Source organism: Syngnathoides biaculeatus, chromosome 15 (assembly GCF_019802595.1).
Source record: "Syngnathoides biaculeatus isolate LvHL_M chromosome 15, ASM1980259v1, whole genome shotgun sequence".
In the NCBI taxonomy this organism is placed as follows: Eukaryota; Metazoa; Chordata; class Actinopteri; order Syngnathiformes; family Syngnathidae; genus Syngnathoides; species Syngnathoides biaculeatus.
The window spans coordinates 21,505,182-21,528,128 of record NC_084654.1 but is presented as its reverse complement, the minus strand read 5'-3'; the positions used below and the strand labels follow the sequence as shown (position 1 = coordinate 21,528,128).

At 40.8% G+C, this 22,947-nt stretch overlaps 3 protein-coding genes across 6 annotated transcripts in view; all 3 read left to right on the top strand.

Annotated features, from left to right (window-relative positions):
• The window catches only part of pcnx1 (pecanex 1), a 42,842-nt gene extending 39,542 nt beyond the window's left edge, over positions 1-3,300 (top strand). For all 3 annotated transcript variants that reach the window (XM_061842966.1, XM_061842965.1, XM_061842968.1), the window contains one exon: positions 117-3,300. In XM_061842966.1, coding sequence (XP_061698950.1) covers positions 117-257 — 141 coding nt within the window. In that variant the 3' untranslated portion in view covers positions 258-3,300. The remainder of the gene's footprint in view (positions 1-116) is intronic.
• A 280-nt stretch (positions 3,301-3,580) lies between these two features.
• Positions 3,581-13,387, top strand: lgmn (legumain). Its single transcript, XM_061844572.1, has 14 exons — positions 3,581-3,741; positions 3,971-4,121; positions 5,129-5,226; positions 7,918-7,999; positions 8,082-8,164; positions 8,287-8,362; positions 9,450-9,512; positions 9,604-9,670; positions 9,770-9,888; positions 10,831-10,920; positions 11,006-11,209; positions 11,325-11,495; positions 12,361-12,428; positions 13,071-13,387. The coding sequence occupies exons 2-14, from the start codon at positions 3,987-3,989 to the stop codon at positions 13,111-13,113; spliced, it is 1,299 nt and encodes a 432-aa protein (XP_061700556.1). The 5' UTR covers positions 3,581-3,741; positions 3,971-3,986; the 3' UTR covers positions 13,114-13,387.
• Positions 13,388-14,221: 834 nt separating this feature from the next.
• chp1 (calcineurin-like EF-hand protein 1) lies at positions 14,222-22,756 on the top strand. 2 transcript variants are annotated; one of them, XM_061844589.1, is made up of 8 exons: positions 14,222-14,240; positions 14,834-14,942; positions 16,091-16,163; positions 17,018-17,098; positions 18,014-18,141; positions 18,231-18,292; positions 20,406-20,528; positions 21,064-22,756. In XM_061844589.1, exons 2-8 carry the CDS (start codon positions 14,876-14,878, stop codon positions 21,115-21,117), a joined length of 588 nt encoding a protein of 195 aa, XP_061700573.1. In that variant the 5' UTR covers positions 14,222-14,240; positions 14,834-14,875; the 3' UTR covers positions 21,118-22,756. The 2 variants fall into 2 exon arrangements, with proteins under 2 accessions (XP_061700573.1, XP_061700572.1); XM_061844588.1 differs by lacking the exon at positions 14,222-14,240 and adding an exon at positions 14,533-14,782.
• Positions 22,757-22,947: the final 191 nt, after the last annotated feature.

The following is a 22,947-nucleotide window of genomic DNA, read 5'->3' as shown; positions in this document are numbered from 1 at the left end:
TGCTCTGATGATCCTGTTGTGTATTTTATTTAGCGTCCTGTGACACTGACCCCCTTTGTCTTAAATGTGAGCGCGTTGTTGTTTTTTTTTTTTTTTTTTTTTTTGCGTTTTTCCAGGTGATTCACCGCTGGGTGCCTTGTAGCCGCGAGCCGGCCAACCGCTCCCACTTGGACAAGACCATCCTGCTGGTACAGGTGGACGACAAACTTGTGCCCATCGTCGAGACGGGCGTCATCGAACTGGGGGCTGAGGTTTAACGGGAGACTCAAATAGCAAGCACACCCAGAACAAACACGGGAAGCGGGAGCGCTCGGAATCGAACCCCAAAGGAAAAACCGCGAGCCGAGTCTTTGTACTCGATTCAGGGCTAACCTTCGCTGTGTGACACATTGTGTGATGTCACCCATGAAGTAGACCACTGCGCACGTTATCTGCTAATGGCTAACTAGCGGCTATGGACACACATTATTGAAGGTTGTGCTTGCTTTCGACTTTGTGTGGTTTACCGCTGACAATAGCCATCACCTGCTAACTAGCTGCTTCTGTCGCTTTTAGCTAACGACTAGGTACCCGCTAATGGCTCAATAGAAGGTAGACAGCGTTTTCGACTCCGCACGACACTGAACAATGTGTTTGATGCTAACCACCATCTAGGTTGTGTGCATTTTCAACTTTTCATGCGTTATCGCAGTGTGGTCAACCGCTAACTATTTACTGCTGTTGCTTGTTAACGGTGGTTCAGTTAATGGCTAGGTAACCGTTAAAGAGTTAAATAGGAGGTAAAAAGTTGAGCATTTTAGAGTATGTCATCACAATGACTGATCACGCTAGTTGCTAACTAGCCGCTATCATCGCTTGTTATCGTAGGTTGAGCATGTTAGCAACTTTTGCTTGTAACATGGCACCGTGTGGCCGACTGCTAACATCAGTTGTTAATGGCTAATTAGCTGCTGTTATGATTTGTTCATGAAGCTCAAGCAAATGGCTAGGCGCCATTAACGGCGAAGTAGCGGCTATTGTCGCTTATTACAAAGGTCGCATGTGTTTTCGAGTACAAAAGCCTCGTATTTATTTTGTGGCATTGTGCAATGTGGTCAGCTGCTAACAGTAGAACGCTAACTCGCTGTTATAGTTGCTTATTATCAAAGGTCGAACATATTTACTTGATGTGACAGTCGCAATGTGGTCAACTGCTAGTGTTAGCAGCTACTGGCTAACTAGCCTAATCCCAACAGAGGACAATTTTATGTCGCATAACTGTAAAATAGCTGTAAACGGCTAACTGGGAGATATTGTCGCTCGCTAACGAAGGATTCATTGGTTACAAAGGTCAAGCGTGTCATGGGCTTTTACGTGTGACATCGCATAACCTAGCCATCAAATTAAATCACCTCACAGTTAAATAGCCGCTAAAGGCTAAGCAGGAGCTTTCATCGAAATTACGTCGTGTGATTAACTTTTCATGTGACATTGCACAATGTGGGTTAGCTGCCAAATGCTAACTAGGAGCTTTCGTCACTTGTAAACAGCATTACGCCGTGGGGTTGACTGCTAATGTTAATCCTCAACAACTACCTGACCGAATTTACACGTGACATGGCACAGTGTGGCCTAATTAGCCACTATCAGCTAACTAGCTCTACCTTCTTTCAAGTTTCAGCCAGGTACAATCACTTGTTAAGGAAGATTCAGAATGTGGTCAACTGCTTACGTTACCCGCTAATGGCTAACTAGCCGTTGTCATTGCTTGTTTTTGAAGTTTGAGCGTATTTTTAATTTCAAATTTGACTAAGTGCTAATTTCTAGGTACCGTCACTCATTAGCCCAGGTGCACCTAATGGCTTAAAACATTTTACATTTGACTATTTTTATTAATGTTATCCAGGGTTGTACGTGTTTGCAACTTTGACGTTAACCGCTAATGTTTGTCACTCGCGGCTAAATAAGCGCTAACAGCTAAATCACTGCGATTAGCACACAAAAGCTAATGATGCCATCAATTTTAACGTGACCAGCCAACTGCCAAGGCACTAACGGCTAACGAGCTTGAACGCGTCATGTCAGGCTTTGCTTCTGACATCGCACAATGTTGCCTCCTGCTAACGTTATAGCGTACCTGATATTGATTTTTTTACGTGACACCAAACGATGCAGTTCACTCCTCATGTTACCTGCTAATGACGAAGTTGCAGTCAACCGCTGGTCTTGTCGCTTGTGCAAAGAGGAACTGAGAGCCGAGGGGATGAAATGAATCACAGTGAAAAAGTGCAAGTCGAGGCAGATTTTTTGTTTTCCCGTTTTTTTTTTAAGCACCTCCCTCATTCTTCTTCCTCATTGTCACAATCTGCCTTGCCGTTATCGTCTTGGGGAAAAAAAAAAATGCTGCATGACAGTCAAAGCTCATTGATTTCTATGCATTTTGTGTTGATGAATTATGTTCATATTTTGCCAAATACGCCCGGTTATGACATTTCCGCTATCACCCCCCTACGCCGCCCCATCGCCGTGACGACGGAGGACGTCTCATTGTAGTCATTCCACTCGGATTAGTTTGAAAATATCGACTTGCACTATCATTTTTATTTACAGTGATTCACTACAATCACAGTTCCGTTTGTATATCATTTTATATAAATATATATTCTTGCCCAGAGTACATAGACGTCAGCACGCCCGTGACCCTAGTGAGGATAAGCGGTACGAAAGATGGATGGATATATATTTATATATCTCCCACGTATTTATTACAACAGACTCTGAATGGCCGTTGTTATACCGATGCCTTGGAATGACGATTAAAATGCAATCACCCTTTTTTTTTTTCTTTTACCGACTTGAAAATAACTTTTTACTGTATGTTCATATAGAAATTTATATACACACACACACACTATGTATGTATGTGTATATGTATGTGTGTGTGTAAAATGTGTATAAACTATTTATTACTGTGAACACGGTATTTACACTTTATGCTTTTCGAGATTGCGAGGAAAAAAAAGAGGTTGTTTTAAGGACCACGGGGTTGAAAATAAGATGAAGATATTTTTTTTTGATGGATTGTTTAACTATTTAACTTAATTGCTTTTCTATATTGAGAAATAAAAGTTTGATTTATTGCATTTTGTCGTAGTGTCGTGGAACTTCATTTGAAAAGATTTTCTGTTAAAATTGCAACGTTATACAACTATCGTAAAATTGACGCTATTTTAAAAAATGTGCGACTGTTATTTTGAGTTAAATTGATGAAAAAAAAATTGTTAGAATTGCAATTGCAGTCTCTCATTAATATGCAACTTAATTATTGACAAACCGTCCATGCTCTTATTCTCACTTATGAATAATTTAACACCGCGCAAGCACCGGGGACAATATACAAAATGCCAGATTCGAACCAAGAACTTTCCCCCTCTGTGCTGGCGTTAAAAAAAAAAAAGTAAAAATGTATTCCACTGTTGTGAATAAACATTTGCGTCATCCTTCGACTTTCACCTGTTAATCAAGTCCAAGCTGCTCCGTGAGAGCACGTGACTCCCCACCACACCCCATTCCCAGGAAAGCCCCGCCTCCTCAGCGCTCCGATTGGCTGCCGCTCCAATAACATTCCGAGCTCGTCTTGATTTTCGCCGTTTAAGCGACGCGGCGGTGCTCCGAGCGAGAAAAAAAAATCTGGTCGTCGAGGTACTTTCCTCCCCTCCCACGCGCTCTTCGCTCGTCTTCCTCCGTCGCCGCGGACTCCAGGTAATTAAAATGTGTGTTTTGACCCGAGGGAACTTTTTGAGTGCATTTTAAACACGCTCCTGAGGGTTAGCAGGGTGCTGGGCTAGCATAGGGAGAATGGATGCCGCCGTCATGTGATCACCTGGAATCACGTGTCGCTTTTAAAAACGTCACTTTAACCCCCTCAACAAGTCGGTAAGACATAAAATATCTTAAAATTAGCGTTGTTATCGTTCATGTCGTGCTACAGAAACCCAGGGAGGAGAATGGGTCGTCTCTTGGTATTCCTGGGGCTCTCCGTCGCCTTGGCGAACTGCTTCCCCGGAGAGGAGCCCGAAAACGGGAAGAACTGGGTTGTGATCGTGGCCGGCTCGTCTTCCTGGTACAACTACAGACATCAGGTAAACCTTTATAAACGCGCAGTTACATATTTTTTTTCCGGCTATGTTAAATTTTTTTTTTTTTTAACTCTAGTATTTATCGTCAGTTTTGGCTACTTTCTTTACTTTAATTGGAGACTTTATTAAGTAGCGTTTTCACATATCTGTACGCTAATATGTGTTTTCCGGATGTTTTGTAGTGTTTTGATTTTACTCTTTTCAGAAAATGCCTTTTTAAAAATTATTTAATATATATATTCAATTTTTTCTCAAAAATAATACATTAATGGAAAAAGTTTCATACCATCTCTCGTAAAATTCCCACGTTTTTTTTTTGTAACATTTTTTTTATCTGTAATGATTTCTGCACCAAATCGCTCATCCTCTGATGGCCTTTTTTTTTAATTCATTTTTCTTTCCCCTTGCATCACTTGGCAACCTCTATTCTTGCAATATTTACATTTTTTTTTAAGTTCCCCAAAATTTTGAATTCTATGGAAAATTTTTCACTTATTTGCAACTTTGTTCTGCTGATATATATATATTTTTTTTTAAATAAAATTTGAACTTTGACTTTATTCTCGGAAAATCTTGACATTTTCCTGGTCGTTTTCCGCTGTCGCATCATAGACTTTATTCCGACTTTAATCTCATAAAAGTGACATTTTCCCACATTGATGGACAACTTTGTATTGTTAAATTTGTGAATTTCACATTAAAATGACCACTTTCATCTCGTAACGTTGCACCTTCAGTTTCATGATAGAGCAGTAATTATTTTCTGAGAAAATTAGCTTTTTCGTGTAATATTTCGCCTTTTATTCCTTTTATATTGGACCTTATTCTTGTAATAGCCTGCATTCATTTTATTTACAATCCAGTTTTTCGCTTTACTCTCATTAAATCATGACTTGAGGTGCAAGAACTGGCTTCAAAAAATGAAAAAAAAAATAAAGCCAAAGACCAAAGCAAAAGTCCGGTGTCGCATTATTATTAATGAAAGGATTTGCGATGTGTGCGTTTGGCAGGCGGACGCGTGCCACGCCTACCAGATCGTGCACCAGAACGGCATCCCGGACGAGCAAATCGTGGTCATGATGATGGACGACTTGGCGCACGCAGACGAGTGAGAACTTGAACATCTGACACACATGCAGACACACTTGATTTTATCATTAGCCATTTTTTTAGATTCGTCACACTTGCATTCTCATCATTTTTTAAACATAAATTATGATTTCATTGCCAATTTTTTTTTTTCCATATTAACATACGGCTGCTTGATCTTGTAATATTCCATATTTTGTCCCCTTTAGGACTTCATACTCTATTGCGCATTAATATACAACTTTGTTCTCGTTATATTTTGTCTTCATTCTTATTCATATTTCAACTTGATAACCATAGCGCCGTTCTTTCAAAGTTTACTTTTTATTTTATACTATGGTGACTTTCTCGCCTCAATTTCTTCAAAATTAATTTTTTTTCTATAATATTTTGACTTTATTTGAGAAAATAACTTTCTGCTTTTATTCCAACTTTTTCATAATATTGCAATCTTATTCTCATAATTTTCTTCTAACATTACATTTTTTTTACTATCTATAGTCTTGTAAAATGATGCAATTTTTCTCTTAAGATTTTCAACTTTATTCACTTAGAAATGGCCAATTTCATTTTCAACTTTTTGTCATAAAACCAAACCTTCCCTGACAATATTGCAAAGTTATTCCCACTTCTTCCACTTTAATTCCCAACTTTGTTCGCTGCCCCTGTAAATTTCCAACGCTGTTCTCGTAATATTTCAAGCTGATTAAAACTGGTTTGATTGTAGCGACAAGTGAGTTCTTCAATCCGTTGGTCTGCTCGGCTTTTAAAAAAAAAAAAAAAAAAGCGCTGTATAAATATTTGCACTATGAATCAGGCCAACTTTTATCTCTTAGGTCGGCCATTTTCATGCAGATGTCGACGACTGCCTGCAGTCTCTCGTTCCTGTTTTTCGGGGCGCTGAGCCAAATGCAAAATAATGATCCACGATGATAATGCAGCCATAAAAATAAAGATCTTATCTTTTAAAGTCATATTTTTAATGCTGTTGCAGCTCCTCTTGATGGCACACTTCCTTTTTTTAATAATAATTTTTTTATAAACCTGTAATCTGTTTTTAAGGGAAATGAAAGCGAGATGGCGGTTTGTCGACATGCGACCCATTTTTTGGGACTTTTTTTTTTGGGGGGGGGGGGGAGGCGTAGGTGTACTTTCTAACCTGAGCTAGCTCGCGAGTATTGGCACAAACAAAATGAGCTGGCTGAGAGAAGTCACACGGAAGTCATCACTTTTGGTCTCCTCGTTTCATGCTAATTCGCACTTAATGCAATCAACTGGGTAACATCCTGGCTTTATTAACCGCCCCCCCCCCCCCCCACACCACCACCCCCCGCCCGCCCCATTAATCCCTGTAAAGTGAACATTAGTATTAGTTGTCATCTAAAATAGAGAGAATTTTCTATCATGTGAAAACAATGTTGGCAGCACGGTGGATCAAATGGAAAGCGTCGGCCTCACAGTTCTGAGGGACCCGCGTTCGATGCCGGCCCCGCCTGTGTGGAGTTTGCATGTTCTCGCCCCTCCATGCCTGCGTGGGTTTTCTCCGGGCACTCCGGTTTCCTCCCACATCCCAACAAACCTGCAACATTAATTGGACACTCTAAATTGCCCCTAGGTGTGGTTGTGAGTGCGGCTTTTCGTCTCCATGTGCCCTGCGATTGGCTGGCGACCAGTTCAGGGTGTACCCCGCCTCCTGCCCGTTGACAGCTGGGGTAGGTTCCAGCACTCCCTGCGACCCTTGTGAGGATAAGCGGCTGAGAAAATGGATGGATGGATGTTATACAAGACAGCAACGTCCAATTGTAAAAAAAAAATAAAATAATAATAAAATAAAATCAGCAGAGAGAGACACGTCAAGCTTTTTTCACAACCAGTCCATCCATCCGTTTTCTTTTGCCGCTTATCCTCACGAGGGTCGCAGGGAGTGCTGGACGCTTTACCCGCTGCTCCCCCGTGCCGCCAACCGCTCCATCAATCTTCTCATGTGGGGTCACAATACTTTTTCTCCAAGAATCACTGATGAGGTAAAAAAAAAAAATAAATACATTTTAATTGAACCAAAACCAAATTTTTACATAGCCAAGTAATTTTTATCCTTCTGCAGCAAAATGTAAGCTGTTTAAAAAAATCAAACTGCAGCAGTGACTTAAAAACAAGAACAACAAAGTTTTATTTCCTGCCGATGCCATGTCACATTTTGGCCTTCATAACTGTCATACAAATAAAAAGAGAGAGAGAGAGAAGAGAGAGAGAGAGAGAGAGGAAATGCTGCTGTTTTTTTTTTTTTTTTTTTTTTTGGGCCAAAGTGGACTGGAACCTTCCACTTCTGCTTTCCTGTTTCCAATAACAAAAAAATTCTCATAAAAAGAAGGGGGGAAAAAACATTTAGCATATTGTTGGAAAAACCACAGCAACTCTTGTTTTAATCTCGACATCAAACATCATCTGGACTGATAATAACCATTGTGCTAATATACAGGGGTTATCATTAATCAAATTTTCCCTAAATTAATGATGAGGAATTAATTTTTGATACATCAACCTGTGTTTTGTGAAGATTTGTTTTATCCATCGAGTTTCTGTCCATACTGTAAGTAAATATGTAAATAAAACTCAAAAGAGGGCAAACTTTTGACGGATCGAATTCTTTGCATATTGATATAAAAGTTGTATTATTCTTATTCTTGTGACGTATTAAAACTTAATGCAGGAACCCAACACCCGGCATCCTGATCAACAGGCCCAACGGCAGCGACGTGTACAAGGGCGTCCCCAAGGACTACACTTCTCAAGTGAGAGCCAAAATAAATCGCCCGCTCGCCCGCTTTCGGGCGCCCTTTCCCGCCCCCGCGCTGACCGCGTTTTCCCGCGCAGGACGTCACTCCGGAAAACTTCCTGGCCGTGCTGAAAGGCGACGCCTCCAAAGTGAAAGGAGGCTCCCGGAAAGTGTTGAAGAGGCCAGTGATAACTTTACGACATATCTGTGTGCTTTCTACTTTTTTTTTTTTTTTTTTTTGGGGGGGGGGGGGTGTGCGCGCGCCTTATTGTCACGTCCTCTTTATCAATTTCTTCTCCGCAGCGGCCCCAACGATCACATCTTTGTGTACTTCACTGACCACGGAGCGCCCGGAATTCTGGCCTTCCCTGCTGAAGAGGTTGGCCGCCTTTGTTTTTCACTTTCCATTCACAAGTTGACCACAACTTTCTTTTGTTATACAACTGATATAACATCGGGACCGAAAAGTAGTTTACACGTGTCACTTAAAATACCATCAACAAAATACTGCAGTACTTCTGTAAGTGACTCAGAAAAATGTCACCATAGCAGGTTATTTTGTTTGTAGGATTGAGTCCACTGCCACCACACAGCGTCCGTATCTCACGTTGCACTCGATGCAAAGAATAAAATACAAATTCCAATAATGTATGCATCTTCAAAAACTCAAAAGGTATAAGCCACACCCAGTACATTTGTAAAGGAAATACCATTTGGTACATACATAAGCTGCACCTGTGTATAAGCCGCAAGTGCCCGCATTGAAACATGAGATATTTACAACGAAAGCTGGTACACAGAATTTGAAAGTTTTAATACCTTATCTTAGCCTAACATAGCAACAACACGGTACCATGAACAGGGCTGGTTTAAAAAAAAAAAAAAAAAAAAAAAGAATAACAGCCGGAGCAGCTACACGGTAGCACAGAACTAACAGGTCCAGTTAAAAAAAGAAAAAAAAAAACATACCTAAATCACTGAGACGATAACACAGCAGCACCACGCTAGCGTGGCGCTAACAGAGCCAGTTTAAAAAAACGTACCAGTAAACAACAACACGATAGCACAGCGCAGCGCTAACAGGGCTAGTTTAAAAAACAAACAAAAAAAAAAAAAAAACATACCAATAAAAAATTACTGAGACACTGCAATAACACAGCAAGCAACTCGCCAGCGCGGCGCTAACGCTACGGTGGCGCTAACGGAGCCAGTTAAAATAAAAAAATAAATAAATAAAAACCGTACCGGTAAAAGTCACTTCCTCGGCGCATATATTCCACCAGTCTCACGCTTACCTTTTCTGCTTGAGTGACCCCTTAGCGACCGTTAGACAAAATGCACAAATCAGCTGCATCAACGCATAAGCCGCAGGTTTGAAAGCGTGTGTGTGGGGGGGGGGTCGCGTCTTATGGGCCGGAAATTCCGCGATATTGTAACTGCGACCTTCTCTTTTGGCTCTTCTGCAGCTGCACGTCAAAGACCTCCAGGAGACTATCAAGTACATGCACGACAATAAGAAGTACAAGAAGGTGTGTACTCGCACACTGGCTAGTAATACCAGTTATCATCATAATCATCTCTCAAAAAGGTGGTGGTAAACGCTTTTTCTCGCGCTGTCAGATGGTGTTCTACATCGAAGCATGCGAATCGGGATCGATGATGAGAGATCTGCCTGACGACATTGACGGTGAGTCGACTAGAACGGAAAGGAAAAAAGTGTCAATAACATACATTTCAAGTTTAAAAAAAAAAAAAAAAAAAAAACTTCATTCATTCCATTTTTCAGTTTACGCCACCACGGCCGCCAACTCCCACGAGTCGTCGTACGCCTGCTACTATGATTCGGAACGCGACACCTACCTGGGAGACTGGTACAGCGTCAATTGGATGGAAGACTCCGACGCGGTTTGTGCTGATTCCACCCCCCCCCCCTTTTTTTTTTTTTTTTTTTTTTAATAATAATAATAAATATTTTGGTCCCCAAGACCACTTACCTATGTAAAATTTAGTAAATGTCTATCATGAGTAGACTCAAGAGGCCAAACTGGAGAAACGTGTAGGAAGTCTGCCATTTTGGTTTGAAGCATCCATTTCGGCTCACTCTTGAACTAAAACATCATCAATTTTCTTAGCTGCTTATCCTCACGAGGGTCAAGGGGAGCGCCGGAGCCTATTCCAGCTGTCAACGGGCAGCAGGGTGGGGTACAGCCTGAACTGGTCGCCAGCCAGTCGCAGGGCACATAGAGACAAACGGCCACACTCACAATCACACCTACGGTCAATTTAGAGAGTCCGATTCACGTTGCATGCTTTTGGGATGTGGGAGGAAATCGGAGGGCCCGGAGAAAACCCACGCAGGCACGGGGAGAACATGCAAACTCCATACAGGCGGGGCCGGGATCGAACCCGGGTCCTCAGAACTGTGAGGCCAACGCTTTACCAACTGATGCGCCATGAACAAATAAGAACCTTCCCCCAAATCCACTTCCTCTTTTCAGCATGAAATTTTATCACGTCTCCCGTCTCAAAGAGCCATGTCTGAAAAGATTCACATAGGCTGCCATTTTGGTTCAAAGCAAATATTTTTCGGCTAGATGGTAAACGCCTCCTGCCCGTTGACGGCTCCCCGCGACCCTCATGAGGATAAGCGCTAAAGAAAATGGATGGATGAGAGTCAACGCGAGATCGTTCAAATCCAGCTTCACTTAAGGAATATGAAATTTGGTCAGGACGTATAGACCCACCCAAAAAATTGCAATACGTGCCTGGAAATAATTTTTTTTCAGTCATTTTGACTCTGTAGCTTAATTTTTTTTTTTTTTTTTTTTTTTTTTGCAACCCCCGCAGGAGGACCTGTCCAAAGAAACGCTGTTGAAACAATTCCGCATCGTTAAGAGTCACACCAACACCAGCCACGTGCAGCAGTTTGGAAACAAAGTGAGGCCGCACAGTATTAATTATAATGATTTTTTTCGTTATGATTCGCCGCTTTATATTCACGCGTGCGCGTACCCGCCGTCAGACTCTGGCCCACATGAAGGTGGCGGCCTTCCAGGGGACGCGCAAGGGCGGCGCCGCCGGGGGCGACCGCTCGCCTCCCGTCGCCGATCCGGACCTGACGCCCAGTCCCGACGTTCCGCTGGCCATCCTCAAGAGGAAGCTGATGGCCTCCAACGACGTCGGCGCGGCCCGAGGCTTCCTGTCCGAAATAGATGCGCACTTCAAGGTGAAGCCGCGCGGCTGTCGATTTATTTATTTTTTTTTTTTTTCTCATATTTTTCGGGCGTGTGTGCGGGTGTTTTTATCATTTGTGTGTGAACGGGTGAGTGTGTGCTTTGTAGGTCAGGGAGATGCTGGCGGCGACCATGCACCGGATCGCCGAGAGGGTGACCGGTCGCAGTTCCGAGGCCGACGAGGTGGTCAACGAAAGGCGGGACCTGACCCGCCACGAGTGCTACCGGACCGCCGTGGACCACTACAAACACAACTGCTTCAACTGGAACAAACCCAAGGTACGTCGACAGCGTGACAAACTTTATTTTTTTTAATGCATTATAGTTAAGTAATTATTTTGAAAGTCCATCTGATGCTTTCCAAATAATTTTCAAAATAAAATGGATTTTTTTTTTTTTTTAACTGTTTAAAAAAATCTATCCTACCGTAATTCCCGGCCTACACCGCGCACCTGATTACAAGCGTCACCGAGGACATTTGTAAAGGAAATACCATTTGGTACATACGTATGCCGCACCCGTGTAAAAGCCACAAGTACCCACATTGACACACAAGATATTTACAAAGGAAGACAGGACACAGAAAAGGTTTAATGCTAGCGTGGCGCTAGCACTAATGCTAGCACCGCGCTAACCCTAACATCCCCGGTTAAAATAAAACGTACCAGTAAATATCACTGAGACACGGCAGCAACACGCTAGCCCAGCGCTAACGCTAGCTCAGCGCTAAAAGTGCCGGTAAAAGTCACTTCCTCTGCACATACATTCCACCGGTCTCACTCTTACCTTTTCCGCTTGAGTGCCCCCTCGCAGCCTTTAGAAAAAATGCACAAATTAGCTGCATCACCACGTGTGAAAAAAGTTGTGGCTTGGAGGCCGGAAATTACGGTAATTTGAAAAAGCACTTTTCCAAGCTATTTTTTTTTTTTTTTTATATATGAATTACGTTTTCTTAGCACTTCACTCACTTCTGTCGTAGCACTTTACTCACTTCTATTTTTTTTTTTCCATTTTTGTATTTATCACGCCAATTTAAAAATGAGTCTATTTTTAACCCTAAATGTATACTAACAAGAACCAAAAGCGCCATTTTTCTGCTTTGACTTGAATTTCTAATTTTGCGTGGTGCTTTTTGTGTTTCCAGTACGAGTACGCACTGAGGCACTTGTACGCTCTCGTCAACCTGTGTGAGAGAGGCCACTCCGCCGACAGGTAGCTGGAACGCTTGATTTACGAATGTTTTTGGTTTCAAATACAGTAAAGCCTCGGGTCTCGAATGTCCCCATCTTTGCACGAAAATTTTGAGATTTTATTTTCTTTGTTGTCGAACGAAAATCACTACTCGAACGCCCCCGACGAAACCAGGAAGTAACATATTGCGCGCGGCCAGACCAGCTGACCCACGAGGTGTTTTCTTATTGTATATTCGAACGCCCCCCGCCCCCCGAAAAAAAAAAAAAAAAACGGAAATGGCATAACAAGGCTGGGGGCCTTACTGCGATGCACTCGCAGCCTGTCATACTCTACTACTAAGGCATACATTTTAAGCAAAAAAGAAATTTCTTAAATTATTCTATTATATAAAGTATTCGAACTATGCATGTCTACTATGCAGTTTATTATCAGGAAAAGCTAAAAAAAATGCTTTAAAAAGGCACATTTTTTTAGGCTTGGAACGGATTATTTCTTTTTCCATTCATTGTAATGGGAAACATTGATTCGGTTTTCAAACAAATCACTTTTCTGGAACGGATTGTGGTCGAGAACCGAGGCATCACTGTAACATAAATTAATAAAAGTGGAGTTCTCATGTTGTTGTTGTGTGTGTGTGTGTGTGTGTGTGTGTGTACGCAGAATCCAGATGGCCATGGACTCCGTGTGCCACTTCAGCAAGTGAACAAAAAAAAAACCAAAACAAAACCCTCACAATATGAAAGCTCCTTTTATTTTTATTAACACCTTTTAATATGTCTCTGAATGTGTATGTTTGATTTTTAAGATGACTTGCACTTTTGAAAAGTTTCTGAATTATTATTATTTTGATTGTGTGGTTTTAAGCAGTTTGTTTTTTTTCATCCATGTAAATGGATTTTGCTATCAGCTTTATTGATGTGACGCTGATGAATGTCTGAAGTTGCAATAAAAAATATTTAAAAAAAAAAGTGAAAAAACAAAGCATTGTGTTTATCATATGGGGCAGTTGATCGAGGTAATTCACTCCTTACCTTGAAGTGACTTTTGTGTTAAGTTTTCCACAATGCAACATTAATTTCCTGTTTTTGTATATATTTTTTTTTACTTTGTTTTGCCTTCAAGCGTTCAATTGGATTTTCTGCAATTAAAATATTGGAAAGTATATAAAATTGTACTTGCCTGTACAAGACAATAGGTACGACTGCACCGTGCAATGAGATTTACATGGGTAATAATGCTGATATTTGATCGGCACCATCAAAGAGATGTTACTTTAACCACATTTATGAATCTGGAGCGAGCTTGCGGCGGTTTGCGACGTTTCGACTTCAAAATCGAAAAAGACGGCTGCGTCAGTCACGGTGCAGCAGCGCTATCTGTCGGTGGAAATTGGATGTACAAGCTCTATACGTAGATAGGTATCGCATTTTACCAAAGAAAATTATGCGTACATTGGACAGTTATATTTAAAAAAATAAAAAGGCGTTTTGGTGGCCAGAAGATTATGGAAAGACGTATTCCAATTGATTTGATAGTATTGACTAACTTCGCTCTTCATTGGAAGAACGTTATTTTTTCCTTTTGGTCGGAAACAAACTAGTTTTTTTTTTTTTTAATTAACAGCTACGGAAATTTCATGTCCACGAATCCAAATTTAGTCATTCAATTTTTTTTTTTAAACTAAGTAAGACAATACACAAACACAATTTATAACTTGTAAAACGAAAAAGTGACGGACAGTTCGGGGTGTAGTCCGCCTTTCGCCGGAAGTAACTGGGATAGACTCCAGCACTTCCCGCGACCCTTTTGAGGATAAGTGTCTCGAAAAATGTAAGCAGTTACATTATGCACTTCATTGAAGATTTTCATTTTTAACTCAACCGGCTCCTCTTCTGTTTTATGCGTGAATGGCGGCCTAAAAATATATAAATTATATTATATATATATATGTGTGTGTGTGTGTGGTGTGTGTGTGTGTGTGTGTGTATAGTTAATTTCCATCGTACTGTTGAGGAATGTTGCAAATATCGAATTTTAACTAATGCGTTATTTAATCAGGCAAGTATGACGCTACCTATTTTACCCCGTTTTTGGCTCAGGCAATCAGACAGCTACCATGTCACCCATCATCATAGCCCCCGCCCACTCGATGAAGACGGAAGATAAAAGGACCGAAACTCCTCCGAGAACGTCAGGCGAAAACGCCGCAGAGCGTACATTTAAATTAACTCCCCGAAACAAATGACTTCCTAGAGTTACACACGGAGCGGACTTAAAAGTTGTCTTTAAACTTCCCCCAAGTGACGCCTTTGCCTTCCTCGCGGTGGAGCGTGCGAGCTAGACCGCTGTTGTGCTAGCTGGTCAAGAGAAGGGTAGCTATTTTTTCTCCCCCCCCCCCGACCTAAACTTTGACGTTTTCACAGCGGCTCGGTTCTGTGTGCTGGTTCCGAGCCTCCAACATCGTCATGGGATCCCGGGCGTCTACGTTACTCCGCGAGGAGGAAATTGAGGAAATCAAGAAAGAAACCGGCTGTAAGTTATGTATTTATTTACGGTTTAATCAAACGTCAAGTCGGGTCACCGCTACGGTAAATGAATGTCGCTATTTCCTTCAAGGAAACCACATTTTATGGTTTAATTGTACAGCTGTATAACGGGATCATAATTCTGAATGTATGACTTAATTATGGTCATCTCGCCCTGACGTCACATGCACTTCCGGGTGGCAAAAGCTCAACACTAGCTTAAACAAAAATCTTTCAATATCATTGGAAAAACTACGGAAGCGTTTTACTGCCACACACACACACAAAAGGTCGCGTTTCACATTATAATGTCAATCGTTTCACGTTATAATGTAGTCAATTACACGTTATAATGGATCGTTTCACATAACGTAGAAAATAAAATAATAAATTCACCCCTCTTTGCCCTGCCCCCCGTAAGACATCATTTAGTGTTGCACAAAACATGGATTTGTGATGTGAATCGAATCTACGTTATAACGTGAAACGATCTGCGTTATAATGATCTACGTTATAATGTGCAACGAATTTTTGTTATAACGTGAAACGATTCACATTCTAATGTGAAAAGCGGGGGGTGTGACAGTAATACGCTTCCGTACATTCGTAATGTGAAACGAATTATTGTGTAACGAATCTACGTTATAACAATGTACGTTATAATGTGAAACGAATCTACATTATAACGTGAAACGATTCACGTTATAATGTGAAATTTTTGATAAGGAAAGCTGACGATACACAAATACAATATTAAAATCTAAAAACATGAAAGCAGTTAAAACTTATTTTGTGCTCTTTTGATATTTTATTATATACTTTGTTTTTGTTTTTACCAACTACATTGTCTGTCATGCCTTTTTTATGTTGTTGTAAACTGAATATTTTCAATAAAGCTAGTCAAAGGAACAAAAAAAAAAGAAAATGGAGAGAATGACTTGAATGATAATTTTAGCCAAATCTCACGGTAGTTTGAACATGTGACGTCATGATGTTTAATTTGGATTTGAACCGTTTATCGCCCCCCCCCCCAAAAAAAGTGGAAATTCACACATTGACGTGAGCGAGCAGGCCAGCTTTGAGAAGCTAGCTAAACATTTCATTTCTTTTTGACGCGGGGTTCTAACGTCGTCTCGCTTGTGTCCTCTGGCGCAGTCTCTCACAGCCAGATCACTCGTCTGTACAGCCGCTTCACCAGCCTGGATAAAGGGGAGAACGGCACCCTCAGGTGAGACGATATTGACCCCCGGGCCCTGCTTTGTCGTGATTTCCTACCGGGACGTTATTCCGCGGTTTGCGATTAACCGAAGAGTTTCAACTTCAGACGGCGCAAAGTGAGCAATGGATGACCGGGAGGGTAATGATTACGTGAAGCTAGTCGAGTTAAAGCCGCTGTTGTGTCTGTCCTGTGTGTGTGTGTTGTGAGGCTTTTGTGTTTACACGCAACAAGTTGTGGTCGTCTTGTCCCCGCTCAGTCAAGGTGACTGCTGTCATCTTCCTCTATTTATTATTATGAGGGTCAATATCACCATGAAGTGTCCTCGTCGGAATCAATGTCAAAATGCATTTGTAAGAAATCCCTTACCGTATCTTTCCATTTACCGTAATTTCCGGCCTATAAACCGCAACTTTTTTTCACACGCTTTCAACCCTGCGGTTTATGTGGTGATGCGGCTCATTTGTTCATTTTTCCCTAACGGCTGGAAGGAAAAGGTAAGAGTGAGACCGGTGGAATATATGTGCCGAGGAAGTGAATTTTACCGGCCCTGTTAGTGCTGCGCTAGCGTTAGCGCTGGGCTAGCGTGTTACTGCTGTCTCTCAGTGATATTTACCAGTAAGTTTTTTTTTTTTAGCTAGCTTTAGCGCGACGCTAGCGTTAAATTCTTTCTGTGTACCGTCTTTCTTTGTAAATATCTTGTTTCAATGTGGGCACTTGCGGCTTATGTATGTACCAAATGATATTTCCTTTACAAATGTACTCGGTGAGGCTTGTAACCAGGTGCGCTCCGTAGGCCGAGAATTGCCGTATTGTGATATTATAATTCATTTTTGTTTCATTCATTTTGTTCTTTCTATGCGCAGTCGAGAAGACTTCCAGAGGATTCCGGAGTTGGCCATCAACCCTCTGGGTGACCGGATCATCAATGCTTTCTTCCCAGAAGGGTGAAGTTTTTAAAAAAAAATTTTTTTTTAATTTTATTTATTATTATTATTTTTTTTTAAATGTTCTACCACTTCCTACAAAGTTAGTTATACTGTACATCAAGAGGTGAAGTGAGGTTAACTAAATTGTCTGTAGGTGTGACTGTTTAAGACTACAAGTGACAATCGGACAATTAAAAAAAAAAAACTCGAGAAATATTTGTGTGAGAAAATAAAAAAAAAAAATTCAAATCATACAAATGTTTTCAAATTAAGGTAGGGCTAGAACAAAATCTTCGATAGCAAAAGGTTCATCTATTTTTTTTTCACTTTAATTGTGGGGGATTTTTAACTGAAATGTTTAAGACTATAAGTTACAATTGGAGAATTAAAAAAAAAAAATTAAAACTAGAAACATTTTTGTGAGAATTTTTTTTTTCAAATCATACAAATATTTTCAAATTAAGGTAGGGAAAGAACAAAATCTTCGATAGCAAAAGGTTCATATATTTTTTTTCACTTATTGTGGGGGATTTTTAAATGAAATAAAAAAAATGCGCAAAATAAAAGTTAAAAACATTTAAAAGAATGTTTGTCAAAATAGAAGATAAAATTTAAGGTCGGTGTTCTTTATAGAAAATCTATAAATATTAAACAATCATTTCCCCTGAGTATGAGAAGTGGACGGAAGTGAGTTTTTGTACAAATAATGGGAGGGTTGATTAAAAATATAAATCTGTGAATAATTAATACGTGGGGGGGGTGCTGTGTACCTTGGTATGTATGAAACGTTTGACTTTGTTCTGCCTCTTTACATATTGCAGCAAAGGTTTGAAAATGGTTATGCAGTAACTTTCACACGTAACATCCCGATATCCATTACTTAATGTTGTGTGGTTTTGTTTTGTTTTTTTTTTTAAATATTAATTTCCTCAGGGAGGACCAGGTGAACTTCCGAGGCTTCATGCGCACGCTGGCCCACTTCCGGCCCATCGAGGACAGCGAGAAGAACAAGAACGCAAACGTCAGCGAGCCGCTCAACAGCAGGACCAACAAGCTGCTGTGTGAGCGCTCGCGTCGGTTGTCGGCGCCGATGACGACGACCCGCACGCAAAACTCATTTTTTATTTTTCATTTTTCGTCCCCTACTCAGTTGCTTTCCGTCTTTACGACCTGGACAGAGACGACAAGATCTCGCGGGATGAGCTGCTGCAGGTGAGTGCTCAACATAACTGTGGATTCTTTTAGTACGGAAATATTTGTTGTAAAATAGTAGTACTAATTTTAATAATCTTATGTAAATATATACTGTCATAAAAAAAATATGCGGGGGAACGGTGGATCAGCCGGTAAAACATTGGCCTCGCAGTTCTGAGGACCCAGGTTCGATCCCGGCCCTGCCTGTGTGGAGTTTGCATGTTTCCAGGCACTCCGGTTTCCTCCCACATCCCGAAAACACGCAACGTTAATTGGACACTCTAAATTGCCCCGAGGTGTGATTGTGGCTGCGGCTCTTTGTCTCGATGTGCCCTGCGATTGATTGGCTGGCAATCAGTTCAGGGTGTAACCCCGCCTCCTGCCCGTCGGCAGCTGGGATAGGCTCCAGCGCTCCCCGCGACCCTTGTGAGGATGAGTGGCAAAAGAAAATGGATGGATGGATTGAAATTGTAATTCAAATTTTTATTTGGGGGGGAAAAAGGTTTTTGAGGAAATATTATTGTATTTTAATCATATTTTTTTAAAAGTGTAAATTGTTGGAAGTATTTTTTTCCAAGGTTTTTTTTTTTTTTTTTTTTTTTTCTTTCCTGAAATGTTTCTGAAATGGCAGAATTTGAACAATCAGCATCCTCGCACCCAGCAATCTTCTTCTGAGTTTAGCAAAAATGCAAATTGAATTTGTGTAGTTTTGGCATAACGCTGCCGTGAAACGAAGCAGGAAGTTTCCACAAAAATGAAGAAACCGTTGAGTCACGTTTGCCTTCGTTGCGTTTGTCGGAGCTTCTTTGCAACATCAGTCATCGTGTCGAGCCGACAAATTAAAGGAAAAATATATCTCTCTATATTTTTTTAGAAAAGCTTCAATGTGTATTGTGATGTAAAATAATACAGGATCAATGTTGGGAAAGTACATTTTCTACTGGAACTAGTTCAGAGTTCACTTGACCGGTCCAAAAAATGATCTGGTTCATAGTTCTTGTTTGTATCTCAAAAACGTGAAAAAAAACATGTTGCTTGAATTTTTTTTTTTTTTTTTTTAATGAATTAAATCAAAAACAGGACTTTTGCCCTTAAAGTAAAGGCAAAAACATGCAACACATGACAGGAACGAAGGTGAAAAGACATCGATTTTCTTAGCCGCTTATCCTCACAAGGCTCGCTGGAGTCTATCCTCGCTGTCAACGGGCAGGAGGCGGGGCACACCCTGAACTGATTGCCAGCCAATCGCAGGGCACATCGAGACAAACAGCCGCACTCACAATCACACTTGGGGGCAATTTTAGAGTGTCCAATTAATGTTGCAAACTCCACACAGGCGGGTCCGGGATTGAACCCGGAACCTCAGAAGTGTGAGGCCAACGCTTTTCCATCCGAATCCCCTGTTCCACCTGCTTTATTCACATATTACAAAATAAATTCCATGTGAGCACAGTGAGCACACAGTGTTTTAACAACAAACATTCCTGTACAAATAATTTCCTCCCTTAATCCATTTTCAAAAGTTTGTATTGTATTCCAAATGAACACACTCTCTGCCATTTACGCGGTGTCCCTGACCGCACCTTGCGCATTGAGACAACTGAGACATGGCTGCCTCCAGAAAATTGATTCTGAAGAGCAAAATAGAAATTCAGCAGGTTTGCATTTTTTCCCCGTGTCCTCATCCATAGTTATCAAACAAGGAAATAAGTATACGACGACGCTGTGGGTGGGCTAGTCCCTGCGTTATCTTGTTCACCGTAACATGGGTGCGAATCTTATTACCGTGTCCAAACAGATCCCTCTGCTGGTCACTTTTAGTGTCACAGTTGCAGCACTGTATATGACAGTACACCAACATCGCAGGGTCCAACTATTGTGCACATGTACATTGCAATGACAACACACAAACAGAATATCGTGCAGCCCTGCGGTGATGTAATACAGCGAGGAGACTTTGCCCCCCCCCCCCCCTTCCCCGTTAGTTAATAATTAGCTGTACAGTAACTTGGTGACGCGCTCCGTTTTGTTGTTTCCTTCCTCGCAAGACGCTGACTCGGCTTGTGACTTGCTGGAAGTTGATACTTTAAGGACTTGTTGATACTTTGATTTGCGTGCGCGCGTTTGACAGGTGTTAAGGATGATGGTGGGCGTGAACATCTCCGACGAGCAGCTTGGAAGCATCGCAGACCGAACCATCCAAGAGGCCGACACCAACGGCGACAGCTCCATTTCCTTCAACGAATTCATCAAGGCAAGTTCTCCACGCCTTACATAAATATTAGGTTTTAGACTTTTGCTGAATTCCTACAATTCATCAAGGAAGAGCGGGCCAAAATATCTCCGCAGAGACGTGAAGTTCTCATTGCCAGTTATGGAAAATACTTGATTTCAGTTGTTGCGGCTGAGGATTGCCCGACTAGTTATTAGTTTTTTTTTTTGTTTTTTTTTTTTAAATCATTTAAGGCTCCAGCTTTCCCGCAACCCTTGTGAGCATAAGCGGCTTGGACAATGACATGACAATTGATTGGATTTGTTCTCTTTAATATTTAAAAGGATTTGTTTAAATTTAATTGCATTACATTTTTAATTGATTTTAATTTTGTGAAATGTCTTATTTATTGGCATTTATGATTGATTTTTTTTTTTTTTGAAGAGATTTTTCAAGTTTAATGAAATATTTGACTTATAAACTGTAATTACTATGTCATAACGGCGCAGTGCATTGAAAAGTGAAATGAAAACTGGAGGAGTGTGAGAAAAACAATGTTTTGTGTGCGTTTGCTCAGGTGCTGGAGAAGGTGGACGTGGAGCAGAAAATGAGCATCCGCTTCCTGCACTGATTACTTTTTTTTTTTTTTTTTTTTAATGTATATATTAGAAAATCACCACATCCGGACATTTTTTTGTGTGTTTGTTTCTTCCCCTCCCCTGGTTTCATAAGAGCAGGCGATTGTGGTCCTCGCCTCTTGGAGAAAGTTGCTCTCCCGTGTTTTAAAAAAAAAAAAAAAAAAATGCCTAGCAAACGTTTTTGTGCTGCCACACATGTGCCTTGCTTTGCCCCCCCCCCCCCCCCCCATGTTTTGATTTGCAATTCCTTCCTTCACGGTACGTTTGAGGACCACAGTCGCTGCTGTTGTTCACACGCTACAATTAGTCGGACGAAAGGAAAAGTGAGCGGTTTTTTTTTTTAATGCGCCGTATTAAAGGAGATGTATTTTCCCCCCCCCCCCACCTCCAATTACTTAATCTTTCTATTTTTGGACCTCGCTTTCTTCAAAATCCCCCGAGGATCAAGCATGAACAACATCTTTTTGCCGGGTATTTCTTGCCAGGGTGAAATTGACCCGTTTCGGGGGCAAATGTACAACGTGCCCATTGCGTCATCGCTGGAAATGCAGCGTTGTCACCAAATTGCACCACAAAAGCGCAAAAAATTATCTCGTGATTTCATCTTATTTGTGATATACCTTCTATAATTATAATTATATTGTATATTATATAATTACATTGTGTATATATTATAAAATAATACAAATATAATTTATATAAATATACCTTATTAATGTACCTTACCATACCTAGTTTATGACAGTTTTGATTTTTTTTTCCAGGTTTTCAGTCAGTCATTATTTAAAAGAAAATCTTTTTCAAGTACCATACCAGTTTCATTGGCATATTTTGTTTTTGTTTTTTTTTGGTCACTTATCTTAAGGACAAAATGTGTTTGAGGACAGATTATTTTGTTTTAATAACAAAAAAAATCACCCAATGGAACTGTTATAAATTGACTTGATAAAAGATTTTAAAGTCTTTTTGTCTTGCTGAAAATTTAGGGGAAAAAATAAAATGGTCTTAAAATGAGTACACACTAGAAATAAAATAATTTCATCAGGTGGGGTTTTGCGATTTTATTTTTTTTTTTTTTGGAGTGCAACAAATGTGCAGTGGGGGTACTCGACGTGGCCAAATGCGAATCCCTCCACCCTCACCGAACGCAATTGTGACAATTTTGCCAGAAGCTCATTGCGGAGGTCTGCTTACCTTTCTGGCTTTGACATGATTAGTGATTCGGCCTAAGTGGTTCTTTCCCGCAGGAACTTTGGCCTGCCTCTCTGTCATTTAGTTTTATTTTTAATTTTTTTTTGAAAGAAGAAAAAAGACGGCGGTGCTTATTGTGTTTGCTCGACTTTTACGTGACAGCGAACTACAGAACTGCCAATCACGTGAAATAACTCGCTTCGCTGGTTGTGCTCAGAAGGAACATTTTAGTACTGATGTGACGGGATACTAAAATGTGGACCGGCAAAAGGTAACGTAGCGAGCTACGTGGAATATGTTTTTATTTAAAGCAGTCTGTGTATTTGAACAGGTATAAATGTTCGTGATGCATTTGACTCTAACCGTGCCACTAATTCTATGTGCTAAAATCAATCAAATGCTATATTATTTGTGTAGAGCCTAATAAAAGAAAGGAAATCATTTCAAGCCTGCGCGTGCTTCTATTGGGGATAAGCGCATTGTTCCACAATTAAACTCATTTATTGATTCTGTCGCTTGTTTGGCTTTGTACAAGCGGTTAAGAAGGTGGCGCGTAACCTCAAGGTATCAAGTTTGATTCCCCGACCTGGCTGCTCTCCTTCAAGTTGGGTTGAGTCAACGCATGGCTCCAT

Excerpts from the sequence above, each read along its gene's own strand:
- lgmn (XM_061844572.1), top strand. The coding sequence starts at position 3,987 with ATGGGTCGTCTCTTGGTATTCCTGGGGCTCTCCGTCGCCTTGGCGAAC. Across the intron at positions 5,227-7,917 it reads GACTTGGCGCACGCAGACGA|GAACCCAACACCCGGCATCC; the intron begins GTGAGAACTTGA and ends AACTTAATGCAG. Across the intron at positions 11,210-11,324 it reads AAATAGATGCGCACTTCAAG|GTCAGGGAGATGCTGGCGGC; the intron begins GTGAAGCCGCGC and ends TGTGCTTTGTAG.
- chp1 (XM_061844589.1), top strand. The coding sequence starts at position 14,876 with ATGGGATCCCGGGCGTCTACGTTACTCCGCGAGGAGGAAATTGAGGAA. Across the intron at positions 18,142-18,230 it reads CAGGACCAACAAGCTGCTGT|TTGCTTTCCGTCTTTACGAC; the intron begins GTGAGCGCTCGC and ends TCCCCTACTCAG. Across the intron at positions 20,529-21,063 it reads CCTTCAACGAATTCATCAAG|GTGCTGGAGAAGGTGGACGT; the intron begins GCAAGTTCTCCA and ends GCGTTTGCTCAG.